Source organism: Pelodiscus sinensis, chromosome 28 (assembly GCF_049634645.1).
Source record: "Pelodiscus sinensis isolate JC-2024 chromosome 28, ASM4963464v1, whole genome shotgun sequence".
Classification (NCBI taxonomy): domain Eukaryota; kingdom Metazoa; phylum Chordata; order Testudines; family Trionychidae; genus Pelodiscus; species Pelodiscus sinensis.
Window position 1 is genome coordinate 4662923 of NC_134738.1, and position 13754 is coordinate 4676676.

Consider the following 13754-nt stretch of genomic DNA (forward strand, 5'->3'; position numbering starts at 1 on the left):
CTGTCGGCAGACAGGCTACTGGGCTAGATGGACCTTTGGTCTGACCCAGTACGGCCATTGTAAGCTCAGGGCTCAGGGTCGGGGGTCTCAGTGGACCCCCTTGACTCTCTTGCACACCTGCTCCTGGGTGGCCAGGCTGGCAGCTCTCCTGCCCTAGACGGCCACTTTCCTGTGCCTAGTGCGAAGATCGTGGACAAGGTCCACGATGTCTGCACTAGCCCAGGAAGGTGCCTGCCTCTTGCAGTCCCGGGCAAGCTCCCGGGAGCCGCCAGCCTGGTCCCGGGAAGAGGGGGAGGGCTGGGGGACATCGGGTGGGTGGCTCTGTGCCGTGTCAGGTGCAGGGTCTGCTGGCTGGGTGCTGGCAGGCTTGCACCTGGCACGGGCACTGTAGCCAGCCCGTGCCCCTTTAAGGGGTCCGGGGCTGGGAGGGGGGCAGACGAGTTTCCCTGGTGTTGGCCAGAGTGGCCACCAGGGAAAGCTGGGGAGGGCTAGCCTCCCACTAGTTCGAATTAAGGGGCTACACACCCCTTAATTCGAACTAGTAAGTTCGAACTAGGCTTAATCCTCGTAAAATGAGGTTTACCTAGTTCGAACTAAGCGCTCCGCTAGTTCGATTTAAATTCGAACTAGCGGAGCGCTAGTGTAGCGCCTACGAAAGTTAGTTCGAACTAACATTGTAGTGTAGACATACCCTTAGTGACAGGGCAACAAAATGGCAAATGAAATTGAATGTGGATAAGTGTAAAGTAACGCACATTGGAAACAATAACCCAACTATACGTACAGTATGATGGGGGCTAATTTAGCTACAACTAATCAGGAAAGATCTTGGCATCATCGTGGATCGTTCTCTGAAGACGTCCACGCAGTGCGCAGCGGCAGCAAAAAAACAAACAGGATGTTAGGAGTCATTAAAAAAGAGAGAGAATAACAGAGAATATCTTATTGCCTCTGTATAAATCCATGGGATGCCCACATCTTGAATCCTGCGTACAGACGTGGTCGCCTCTCAAAAAAGATCTCTTGGCATTGGAAAAGGTTCAGAGAAGGGCAACTAAAATGCTGAGAGGTTTGGAACGGGTCCCATATGAGGAGAGATTAAAGAGACCGGGACTTTTCAGCTTGGAAGAGAGGAGACTGAGGGGGGATAGGTTAGAGGTCTATAAAATCATGACTGGTGTGGAGAAAGTGAATAAGGAAAAGTTATTTACTTGTTCCTATAATATAAGAACTAGAGGTCACCAAATGAAATTAATGGGCACCAGGTTTAAAATAAATAAAAGGAAGTTTTTCTTCACACAGCGCACAGTCAACCTGTGGAACTCCTTGCCTGAGGAGGTTGTGAAGGTTAGGACTTGAACAGGGTTTAAAAGAGAACTAGATACATTCATGCAGGTTAAGTCCATAAATGGCTGTTAGCCAGGATGGGTGAGGAATGGTGTCTCTGGCCTCTGTTTGTCAGAGGTTGGAGATGGATGGCAGGAGAGAGATGCTTGATCATTCCCTGTTCAGTTCACTCCCTCTGGGGCACCGGGCATTGGCCACTGTGGGCAGACAGGACACTGGGCTGGAGGGACCTTTGGTCTGACCCAGCCTGGCCGCTCTGATGTTCTGATGTTCCTCCCTTTGTCTCTCCCCGGGGAAGAGCCTTGTTCTCCGCTCAGGCTGGGACTGGGTGTCTGGGCCAATCCCCACGTGGCTGAGTCCGTAGGAATCGCACCTCACAGCACAGCCAGGTGGGAACGCAGGGTAGCAGAGCAGACAGCCCCCCCCCCACTACGTCACAAGACGGACCCCAATGGTTTCTGAGAGCAGGAGTTAGGCTCCTGGGTCACTTTGCAGACGGGGCCCTTTTGTCTCTTGCACATCGTGTGGACGGTGCCGGAGGCGTCGCTGCTGGGCCAGGCCCGGTTCGGTTTAGCTGCCTTTCCCAAAAGCTTTTAGAGCCGCGTTTCCCTCCCGCTTATGAATTCCCAGCCAGGAAAGGGCCCCTCCCTGCCCACGGGGCAGCCAGGTGCGGGGAGAGCGCTCGGCTCTGGCCCTGCTCCCGCCGCCTGGCTGGGGTTTCGGTAGCTTGCTCCCCCCACCCCCGAAAGGTGCTGAACTTCCAAACTGGCTAATGCCGGATTTGCCAGGGTTGGTCTGGATCAGGAAAAGCAGCTGGCGGCGGCGGCGGGTGGGGGGGCTACTCGTTACCTGCTGGTTCTTAGCATCCGACGTGGGCAGCTCAGGCCACGAGGGGCAAGGACGGGTCTAGAAAGTGCCGCCAGGGAGCGGCAGCAGGGGGATTGCCCCTGGCAAGGCAGGCACCAGCCGAGCCCTGAGCCCCCCGCGCCCCAGCCTGCGCTCAGGGGAAAACCTTCGCGCCCCTCGCTCTCGGATTTCTCGCTCTGCCCGGGGACCAGCTGGGAGGACCCCCTAAGAAAAGCCAGCTGCTCTGGGCGGGCGGTACGGCCCTCCTAGCCCGGCAGAGTTCTCCCCACCGCCACGTTCATCGCTGTGTGGGCTGCTAGCCTCCCCCCCAGAGGTGGCCGCATTGCCACGTGGCTACGGGCAGCAGTAATAAATCAGCCACAGCTCCACCCAGCACGTGCTGGCCCCACACAGCCCGGGAAGGGGATTCAGCCAGCCCATGCGCCCTGCGCCAGGCGCCTCACAACAATCAACCCCAGGAGCCTTTGTTTCGGGTTCCACTTTCCCCCACCAGTCCCTGGGCGCAGCCTCCGCCTCCAGCATCCCTCAAGCCGCAGCCCTTTCTCCCCCAGCTCCGCTACCCTTCTCCTTGCTCCGCGTCCTTCCTGGGCTTTCTAGCCACCCCTCCCTGCTGATAGGACGAGCAGCCAGCCCACACTCTGATTAGGTCATTAAGTATTCGCCATTCCTCCGCAAGTCTTCTCTAGGGGAAACTAATCAGAGCTTAAGTGACCGGAGTGCTGGAACGGCTGTTAGCTCTCAGCACTCCGTCACACTCCACCGCCTCTCCCCAGCCCAGCTACTGCCCAGAGATGGCTGCATCTTCCAGAGCCACAGCTCCCACAAGGGTGAGCTCCACCGCCCGAGATTCACGAGCTCTTGGCGGGGGACATGAGGGCTGGGAAAGGAACCCAGTTCTCATCTCGCAGGGCTGAGCACAGGAACCTGTCGCTGGCCCCACAGGTGGACTTTTGACTCCAGCCTGGCCTGGTGCATCACACCCACACCCAGAGCTGGGCCACCCAGGGACTCTTCAGTTTGCTGGAAATTCTGGAAAAAAATTAGGGTGAAAAAATCATTTTGGGGTCAACCCAAAACCGAAATTTGCCAGAATTTCCAGCCAAAAGCAAATTAATAATTTCAGGGGGGAACAAACTATTTTGTTCCAGTGCTGAGCTCTCTTTGGCCTTGTTTAAAAAAACCCAGGAGAGGTCATTTCCCAAGGAAAATCTCAAAGTAAAACATTTCAGGCTGGGGGGGAGGGTCCCCCACAATTGAAACAATAGGAACATAAGAACAGCCAGGCTGGGTCAGACCAACGGTCCCTCTACCCCAGTGTCCTGTCTGCCCACAGCGGCCAATGCCAGGTGCCCCAGACGGAGAGAACACAACAGGAAATCATCAAGTGATCCCTCTCCTGTCACCTACCTCCAGAGAAACAGAGGCTAGGGACCCCATTCCTACCCATCCCGGCTAATAGCCACTGATGGACAAAACCTCCATGAATCTATCTAGCTCTTTTCTGAACCCTATTAAAGTCCTAGCCTTCACCACATCCTCTGGCAAGGAGTTCCACGGGTTAACTGTGCGCTGGGTGAAGAAAAACTTCCTTTTGTTTGTTTTAAACCTGCTGCCTATTCATTTCATTTAGTGACCCCTAGTTCTTACATTGTGGGAATAAGTAAATAACTTTTCCTTATTCACTTTCTCCACACCAGTCATGATTTTATAGACCTCTCACATATCCCCCCTTAGTCTCCTCTTCTCTAAGCTGAAAACTCCAAGTCTTTTTAATCTCTCTTCAGATGGGACCCGTTCCAACCCCCTCGTCATTTTTGTTGCCTGTTTCTGAACTTTTTCCAATGCCAAGAGATCTTTTTTGAGATGTGGCGACCACATCTGCACACAGCATTCTAGATGTGGGCGTCCCATGGTTTTATACAGAGGCAATAAGATGCTCTCTGCCTCATTCTCTCTCCCTTTATTAATGACTCCCAGCGTTGGGTTTGCCTTGCTGACGGCGCTGCCCACGGAGGGATGTTTGCAGAGAACTAGTTCTCCACAGTGACTCCGAGATCTCTCTCTTGCCAAATGACACAAATTCACAATGTTGGTCAGTCGACCTGAGTCTGGATTTTTCTAGCAAAAAAATGTCAGTTTTGGGGGGGACCCCGCCTCCCAGTTTAGCTCGGTCCTGGGCAGGTGACAGGTTTTGACTGATCCGGCTGCAGCCGCTGCCTGGGAAGGGTCGAACCAAAGGAGGGAGGTGAAGGGGGAGGCAGGTGGGGCCGGTCTCTAGGTGCAGCTTGGGTAGGGGCACCCGTGTCATGCTGGGAAGCGATGGAGACGGACCCGCCAGGCCCCTGCCTGCCCCAGTCCACAGCTAGCGAGCCTGGCAGGGCGGTGAAATGACTCGCTGGGGGCTCAGAGCCATGGAGCGAAGGCAGGTGCCTGTTCACCCAGCGTCCCGCCCCCCCATCCCTTACTTATTGTCTGGCAGTGCCTCGAGCGCCCGGCGTGGGTCAGGCGCTGTACAAACACCCAACAGTGACTGGAGGGAGAACTTCCCGCTGGACCCCTCTGGGCACCGTGGGGGGGGGCAAGCCCCCGAGTTACCGCCCTCCGAGCCTTTCCTCGGGGAGCGAGGTGTCAAGGAAGAGGGGCCCCAGATGCCAAGCAGGGGTGGGCACCCTCCCCCTCACCCGGCCGAGGCGAGGCCTGGCCAGGATGCGGGGACCTCCGGAGCCATTCCCAGCTCCAGACCCCGGCTCAGGTTCACTCTCTCTGCAGGCCCAGCCTGCTCCAGCGGTCAGGGGCTCAAACGCCCGCCAAGCAGTGAGCGGCGCCTTCAGCCACAGGCTGCCCAGGCGCAGGAATCCCGGGGCTCCTCGCCCCGCTGGCACCGTGCGGGCGCTCCTCGCCCTAGTGCCCTGCCAGCCTCCACGCAGCCGGGAGGGGCAGCCGGACCGAGCCCCGCGCAGATCCAGCCCTGCCAGGCCACCTGCCCCCCAGCCCAGTCTCCCCACGGGGCCCCGTGTCCCAAGCGAGCGGAGCAGCCCGAGAAAGGCCGTCGGCGGGTTCCCAGGGCCTTGGCTTCAGGAGGGGCCTGTGCTCAGAGCGGCCCTTCTTGCCGTGGGGCGTGCGGCTGGGGGCGGCGAGGGAGGGGCTCCCTCTGTGCTCACTATCCACCTGCTGCCCCGGAGCATCGCCCATCGTACAGCCTGAGACCCACCCAAGGTCACACTGGACGTATGTAGCAGAGCAGGGAGAGGACCGTGCTCTAACCACTGAACCATCCTTCCTCAAGGGCTCCCTCCCGTCTGTGCTGGGCCCGTGGCTGCTTGGGGCGAGAGGTAGGATTGGGGGGAGATCAGCCAGGTGCCCTGGGGGTCAGGCCAGGCCAGAGGGGGCCAGAGAGAGACCCGGCACCCGGGTTCCATGGCACGGGACCCTGGCCTGACCCAGGCTGGGTCTCCAGGGGTGGGATGGGGGCTGAGTGTCCAGGCTAGAAGATGGGGCGGGGTCCCATCTACACTGCAGCAGGCACTAGGGAGCGCTGTCTAATGAGCAGCTGTGGCGCTCGCCATACGCGCCTGGACCCGCGGCGTGAGACCCACGGGGAGGCCCGGCCCCTGCCTGGCACAGGGCGTGGGTGCCAGGCCTCACAGGCATCGCCCTCCCTCGCCTCGATCCGCCTGCCCGGCTCAGGCACCCCCCCCCCCCCCCCGCCTCCTCTGCGCTAGGCAGGGGCTGGGCCCGGCTGCAGGGGAGGGGCGGGGGCTGGGCCCCCTGTGGGTTGGGGGGATGGGACAGGCTGCAATTCCCTTCGGGTGCACAGGGGCCTGCCCCAGAGCCCCCTCGCCCTCCGGAGCCAGCCCCGGCCCTGCCGTCGGGATCATCACGCGACTGCCGGCCGGGTGGTTGTTCCCCCTGGAGTCAGGGGAGACCCAAGGCCCAGGGTTATGAAGGTTTCCAGACATTGCTGAGCGCAGTGTCATGACACCTAACGGGTTTAGAGGCCTACCGCTCATTGCCAAAGGGAGTTAGGCACTTAGTGGCCTCAGTCCCACGGAGGGTCAATTCCACGCCTCCGCCCGACACCTGCAAACCCCTGGCCTCAGTGACTGGCCCCCAGCGAGTCCATGCGGGTCCAGCCAGGGAACTGCCCCCAGGGCCAGGGCACGGGGCCGCCCTCCCTCTCTGCCCTTCCCCGCTCCGGGGCCCAGCAGCAGATCCTGGGCTTGCTCCCCCCAGTCCTGCTGCTCCCCCCATGGACGGAATCCCCCCCAAAGCTGATCCCCCCACCAGTAAACTATCGCCCAGGGCGCCTTACTGCCTCAGTAGCGCTTAGGCATGCCAGCCTCGGAGCAGGGCCCGCATCGCGCCAGGCGCTGCACAAACCCAGCCCCGACACCCCCGTCCCGCAGGGAGGAGAAGAAAACAGGAGAGGAGCCCAGAGCGAACCGCAACCCGGCGGCCCGGCCACCGCCACGGCCAACAGCAGCCCCCTGGCGGGGGCAAGATCTGGCCCTTTGGGGGGAAAGGGCCCACGGCCGGGGCTCTGGCTCAGCGCAGGTCTCCCTGCCCCCAGTGCCCACAGGGCGATCCCCTGGAGCAGCTCCTGCAAGGCAGATGTGGGGCAGCCCTCCCTCCCCCGCTCCCACAGATCCCAAGCCCCAGAGCAGCAGGAAAGGGCCCGTCTGGCGAGCACGTCCCCCCTCTGCCCCCACTGGCACCTCTGCCCCACCCGCTGCAAAGATGGTGCCGGTTCTTCCGGCTCCCGCGAGCTCAGAACCAGTCCCACCGGCGCGCCCTGGGGGCCTGGCACCAGAGAGGGGCAGGCAGCCAGTCATGGAGACCAGCCTGGACACCCCCTGCCCAGCCCAGCCCTGCTCTGCCATCCCAGCTGCCCCTCTGGACAGCGGGAGAAGGGCGCTCGCCTCGCCGCAGGCACGGAGTCGGAGCACGCACGGTGCCAGCGCTGAGGAAGGCAGGGCCCTGGGACACAAAACACTGGGGGAAGGGTCACAATTGACAAGCCTGGTGACAACCCGGGGCAGCGCCTCCTCCTGCAGAGAGCCAGCTACTTTATTAGTGCCCCTGTGTGTCATGGTCTCTGTACTGCTAGCAGTGGGGGGAGATTTCCCGTGGCCGGGGCCTGTGCTGTCAGAGCCAAGCAGCGAGGTGGGGAGCGAGGAGCACAGTGCCCTGGGCTGGCTGCGTTAGCAAACCCGGCAAGCCAGAGCCAGAGCCAGAGCCGGGGCAGGAACGGAGCCGAGGAGCAGCCGGCGCTGTCAGGAGCCTGCTTTTGCCAGCGCAGTCGGTTGCCATGGAAACGCCGGGTGCCCCGCATTGAGGATTGCTGCAGGGGGTGAGGAAGCGAGCGGGGGCGGGGAGGGGGAGCCCTGGGCAGGGGGGCAGGGGTAAGCCGTTCCTCCCGGCAGCGCGAGGGGGTTTGTCTCAAACCAGCCTCCAGAGCCAGCCGCAATCTCGGAACAGCCGGAGCAGCCCGGCTCGTGGGCACGGAGGGGCTGGGCACCGCAGCTGGGCCAGGGCCGCCTCTGCAGCCAGAGCAGGACGGAAAAGGGAGAACGTGGTAGCCCCCCCCCATCATTCCAGAGCCGGCCTGTGCCCGGGGGTGCTGGGGAAGGAAGAGGTTCTGGTGCTGCCCACCCAGCTGGCATGCCAGGGGCACAGGGCGCGAGATGCCCCGTCCCAGGCACACAGCCCACGAGGCCGATGCAAGGAGCAGATTGGCAGGGGAGGGGGTTGACGGTTCCCGGCTGCTCCAGCAGGTCTGGCTTGTTTGCCCCCTGCCCAGGCCACAGATGCTCTGCTGGGCAGGGGCTGGGTGCCCCCCGCAGGCACGGCCCCCCGCGACTCCTGGCCCACCCCAGCATGGGCCGCACCACAGCGCCCGGGCTCAAATTCGCTGCTCCCTGCAGCCTGGCAATTCGGCTGTCCCCCAGGACCCACCGAGCCCCCGGCTCTCTGGCTGCCCGGCCCCGTCGCACGTCACCTGCTGCTGGCCCCAGGCCCTACCCCAGTGCCCCCCATGCTGTCATCCCCAGAGGCCCTGCCCAGACAGGCACCGAGCGCTTCCCACCCCCATGGCTGGGCCGGCTGCCTTGCTCCTTCCCAGCCGCCTGGCGACCGAGCCTTAAACCCCCTCCCCGAGCCTGGAGCGGAGCCCGGAGCTGAGCCTGGAGCCGCGGCAGCCCCGCCAGAGGCCAGGCAGGGACCCACAGACAGGGAGGGCGGATGCACCGGGAGGGTGACTGGAGCAGCCACCTGCTCCGGAGCTGGCGGAGAGGGAGGCTGGCACCTCCCAGCCGGCCTGACTGGCACTGTAGCCCGGGGCCTAGGATACGGGGGGCGTGGCTGGTGAACAGGTGCCAGGGCCCAGAGGAGCCCGGGTTGCCAGGCTCTGGGCGTGCGTCAGCACCCAGGGCTGGGGCGCTGATTAACCAGAGGGTTTGAGGCTCGTCGGCTGCCCACAGTTCACAGCCCACAGGCGCTGCCAAGCCAGATCAGCCAAGGTGCCCCCCTCCTGTCTCAGCCCCTGCTCAGTGCCAGCTGTGGGCACCCCCCTCCCCCAGTGCTGGAAAAGCCTGCCCGTGCGGGCATTCCCCTCCAGACTGGCTCAGCGGGGGAGCCAGGGGAGACCCCTTTCCTTCAGCCCAGGCTACTAATGCCTGTGACTGAGCCGCAGCGAGCTCTCCGTCCAGCAAACCTGCAGGCCTCTGGCAAACGCCCCCGAATGCCTGCGGCGGCCACATCTTCCAGCAGTGAGTTCCACTGATGTGACACTTGTCCTTCCTGGTCTCAGCCAGCTGCCCCTTAGCCCCACTCCCCGGCCCTTGTCCATGGGTTAGGGTGAAGGGTAAAGGGAGGTGCATCCGCTCTCTCTAAACCAGTGTGTTGCACCATGCGCTGGCTCTGCCACCCGCCTTTGCCCCAAAGGTAGGACGGGAGGCAGTGTTGCCTAGCGGATAGAGCAGCCGAATGGGCCTTGGCAGACACCGTTTCTATACCCAGCTTTGCTATTGGCTGCCGGGTGGCCACAGACAGGTCACTCGGTGCCTCTGTTTCCCGTCTGCAAAAGGCTACTGAGCATCTAAGGACTGAGATCCCCTGGGGACGATGCTAGAGAGCCCGGAACAACAGCTGCACCACAACAGTCCCCTCGCCGCCTCTCTCCAAACCTCCGGCCGCCTCCTGGTTCTGCTGCACCCATGCTGAGCCTGTCTGTCCTCACCATACCTGGCCTTGCGCCTGCCCATTGACGTGATGGGGCACTCAGCTGGCAGCGCCGCACCCCCTCTCCATGGGCACCTCCCGGGCATTGCCACAGACCTTCTCACACCTCGGTTTCTGGGGGGCAGTGTGAGCCGTCGCCACAAGGGCCCAAGAGGCCAGCTGGGTGCAGCTGCCCCAGCCCCCTCCATGCCAGAAAGGCAGTGTGGCCTAGTGCCTAGAGCAACTCAGCTGGGACTCCACGGAGCTGGGGACTGGTCCTGCCACCAGCCTCCTGGGTCTGTCATTTCCCTGCTCCTGGCCTCAGTTTCCCCATCTGTGAAGCGGGTGGCGAGCGCAGCGAATGGCCGCCTCTTGCCGTGTGCCTGGCTCAGAGCCGCTGGTCCCGTGAGCGCCCCCGGCCAGCCCAGCTTCTGCTCTGCACCACCCTGGCAGTGCCCGTTCCCACCTCCACAGAGCAGGGCTGCAGGCGGACAGGGCCCATCCCAGGAGCCAAGCCCCTGGCCTGGACCAAGCAGAGGACCCAGCAGCCTGGCGGCTTCCAGCCCCTCCCTCCTGCCCAGCGCCTGGTTCCTGGAAGTCACCCCCGTCTATTCAGCGATTTCCACTCGGCTCCGCAGCCGGCGAGACAGCGGGGGAGGGGCCATGGGGATTTACTGGGTGAGCTGCCTCGGGGCAGGGGCCTGGGGGCTACCCAACAGCCCAGGCCCCTGGCTCCCTCCGTGCCACAGGCCTTCCTGCAGGAGCAGCTCCGCCCGTGGCCCAGGAAAGGGCTCAAAGCCCAGTGCACCGGGCGGCCAGGGAGCAGGCTCCCGGGGAGACACCACCCCAGGGGGCGGGACATAGGCACCTCCCCAAGGAAGTCCTGCTCCACTGACCCCAGGGAACCCTGAGCTGAGCCATCCCCCAGCAGCCTGGGCCCAGCCCCTCGCCCCCCCCCCCCAGGAGCCTGGCAGCTACTGCTGATCTATTCCCAGGAGGCAGCCCCCACCCACGGCTTCGACCTCACGACTGGCCACGCGGGGCCAAAGTGGGAGTTTGCGGCAGTACTTCTGGGAACCTGGCGTGCCTCAGTTTCCCCATACGTTGGATGGCTACGGGGGGCGGTCGTTTGCTCTCAGGGCAGCCTAAGGGGCATGGAGGTGTCTCCCTCCCCTCCTGGGCCAGTTCGGGGGCTGGCTGAAACCCCGAGGCTCGTCACGTTCCCTGCCCCCGGGCGGGGCAGCCCAGTGGATCCCTGCTGGGGGGGGCCCGCGGGGCAGGGACCAGCCCGAGCTCCGGGGGGAGGTGGCGCCCCTGGAAACCGACACGGCCTGGCGTGGGCGGGTCGGCTCTGCCCTGAGCCGCATGGACGAGCCTTTCTCCGGGCCACGCGCGGACTCCGGGGGAGTGGAACCCGCCAGCCGCGCGCAGCGAGACCCCCGGGACCCGACACACGCAGCCCCCGGGCCAGCCCTTCCCCAGCCAGCCCGGGCCTCCGAGAGCGGGGAAACCCAGCGGCCGGGCTGCAGCGGGGCGGGAACCCCCGGGAGGGGTCACGTCCCCCCCCCCACGCGCAGGTCGCGCCGTGGCCCGGCCCGGCCCCGAGCCAAGAGGCCTCGCCCCGCAGCCCAAGCGGCAGAAGCAGGGAAGGGGCCGCGAGCCGGTGCCCGGGGAAGCCGGCAGGCGGGGGGGGGGGGGGGGGGGGCTGCCGGAGCCGCAGTTTAGCCCCCCCCCCCCGGTTGCTCGGGATTGGCTGTTTTCGGGGGCGCCCCGCATCCGCGGCTCAGCTGGAGACCCCGGAGGCCCCGCGTCCGGGCCAGCGCCGAGCGCCCCCGCTCCCAGACCCAGGCCGCCCGAAGGGACCCCCCGAAAGACGCGTCGCTTCCGGCAGCCGGGGGGCGGGGGGGACATGGAAGCAGCCGCCGAGGGGAGGGGAGGGGCGGGGGGAGCATCCCCGGAGCTGCGCCCCGACGAGCCGGGCTCCCCCGCGCACGAGAGCCGAGGACGCGGGCCGAGCGCACAGGCGGGGCAGCCCAGCCGGGCAGTAGCAACCTGTAGGCGGGGGGGGGGGAGCGCTGCCAGCCTGGGGCAGGGTGCCAGGGTGAGCGGAGCCTCCCCCGGCCCGGGGCATCACCAAGAGCCCCCCAGCCAAAAATCAGCGGGGGGGGGGGGGGCGCTTCCAAATGCAACTGAGGAGCGGGGCGGGGGGGTGGCGGTTCCCGGGGCTGCGCCGAGCCGGGCAGAAAAACCACCGCAGTGGGGGAAGGGGGAGCCCGGCCGGAGCCGCTGCCTAAAAATACCGGCGGCTGCAAGAGCCTATAAATACGCGGCGAGCCCGGGGCGGGGGATCTCGGGTTTCTGGCACAAGGACCCGCTGGAGGGCTGGTGCCATTCTCCAGATGGTTCCCATTCCTCCCGCAACGTGCGTCACGGCTGCGAGCCCAGGCGGGCAAGCGAGCCCGGGCCCCTGCCCCCCGGTCTGCCGCGCAGCCCGGCACATAGCAAGGGGCAGGCTGGGGGGGGGGGCAGCCAGAGCAGCGGTCCGGGCCAGGGGAACCCCCGGCGGGGGGCACCCGCCCATCGTCCAGCCGCCCCCGTGGGGCGCCCCCTCCGCGCCCGGGAAGCCGCCCCGTGCCCCGCACCCGGGGGCAGCCTCCGGCTCCTCCCACCAAGCCCGCAAGGGAGGGTGACCCCGGCCCCGCAGGGCGCAGCCCCCCGGCCCGCGCGCCCCGGCCCCGTGCGCCCTGGCGCTGCCGCGGCTCCTTACTTGCCAATTTCCTCGTACAGCTGGTACTCGTCGGTGAAGCGGGTGCAGGTCACGGTGGTTGCCATCGCGGCTGCCGCTTCGCTCCGCACTGAGCTGGGCTCCGGCTCCGCCTGGCAGCGGGGGAGGGAGGGGCTGGCAGGGGCGGGGGCAGGAGCCACCCAGCCCGCTGCGCTCCGAGGCGCTCTGCGAGCGGCTCCGGCTCCCGGCGACCCCCCCCGCCCCGCACACACGCGCCCCGCCGGGGGAAGGGCACCAGCCCCCCGCCCCGCACCCCGCGGGGGGGACCCCGCAGCCAAGGGAGGGCCACTGCCCCCAGCGCCGCCCTGCACCCGGGCCATGGGGTGGTGCCAGCCCCACATCCTTGGAGGCAAGGAACTGGCCATGCGAAGAGCCCCCCAGGCCCGGAGCACCCCCCCCCCGAGGGTCCCGCCGCCCCCTACGTGCCAGCCCCAGAGCCCCGCTCCAAGATGACAGCTCCCTCCCCCCCTTGGCGTTTGGCACTTGGCCAGGGAGGGGGCAGGTTGGGAGGAGCTGGTGAATGGGCTGGGTTTTGCCTGACCCGTCTGTTCCTTATTGTGGCCAGCCAGGCAGAAATGACAGGGCCCGCCCCAGGCGGGGGCAGGGGTCTGCCAAGGGGCCAGGACCTTTGCTAAGGAGGTGGCACCGTGGACACAGCCCCTCCTGGCCTCCCCCCACCCCCTCTGCCATGCCAGGCCCTCGCCCCGTCCAGAGCCACCGGGCTGGGCACGGAAGGGCCAGCAATGCTCAGTACAGAGGGGTGGGCGCCCATCACGCCGCACCCCCAGGTGCCACCCAGGCCCTGCCGGAGGGGGGCTCACCGGGTCACGGCGCATGGCCTGGCAATGGGGCACCAGCAAGGGAGACAAGGGCGGCCCGGGGACGGGCTCCCCAGGGCGGCGAACTGCCCCTCAACACCCGCCCCCAGCGCCCAGCCGCCCCGCCTCTGGGCCACGGGCAAGGTGCATGTCCGGCCTCCAGCCAAAAGGCACCGCAAGAGGCATATGTAAATGAGACAACGCGCCCCAAATAAGCCACGCCCCCTGCCACATCCCTCTCCTCCCCCAGGAGAGCTGGAGAGCAACCCCCCCAGAGCGCCCAGCTCCGCCCAGCCCAGCCGTTCCAGAGCTCGGGCCAGGGGTTGCACCCGCCTAGGCCGGAAAGGGGCCGACGCGCCCTCTGTGCCCCACTGAGCGGGCGAGAGCCACGGCTGCAGTGCGAGGCCCATAGGCAACTGCACTTGAGTTTCAGTGGAAGCTGCCTCACTCTCACTGGCATCTCAGGGCGCCTTGCCAACGGGGCAGCGGCTTTGTGCCCCTCCTGTGGGTGGGCAAACCGAGGCCCGGAGCTGGTGGGGCGGGGAGTTGCCCGCTGTCACCCAGTAACCGTGGCGCAGGGGTGGCAATGGCGGGGGAGGGGGAGAGGAGTGCGGACATCCCCAAGCGTGGAGGCGGATTCCTGCCATCGCTCCTGCGGCAGCCGGGGGAGCCAGGCTGCCTTGTGGGCTAGGAGATGTCTGTGCCCGCGACCCAGGGAG

General features: G+C 65.4%; 1 protein-coding gene across 24 annotated transcripts in view; it reads right to left on the reverse strand.

Moving 5' to 3' along the window:
* LOC102463425 (calcium/calmodulin-dependent protein kinase type II subunit beta) overlaps positions 1 to 12425 on the reverse strand; it is a 125523-nt gene extending 113098 nt beyond the window's left edge. For 7 of the 24 annotated variants that reach the window (XM_075911117.1, XM_075911116.1, XM_075911098.1 and 4 more), the window contains exon 1: positions 12200 to 12422. In XM_075911117.1, coding sequence (XP_075767232.1) covers positions 12200 to 12264 — 65 coding nt within the window. In that variant the 5' untranslated portion in view covers positions 12265 to 12422. Of the gene's footprint in view, positions 1 to 12199 lie in introns of all 24 variants that reach the window. The other 17 variants (XM_075911108.1, XM_075911107.1, XM_075911109.1 and 14 more) reach the window with 6 other exon arrangements.
* Positions 12426 to 13754: the final 1329 nt, after the last annotated feature.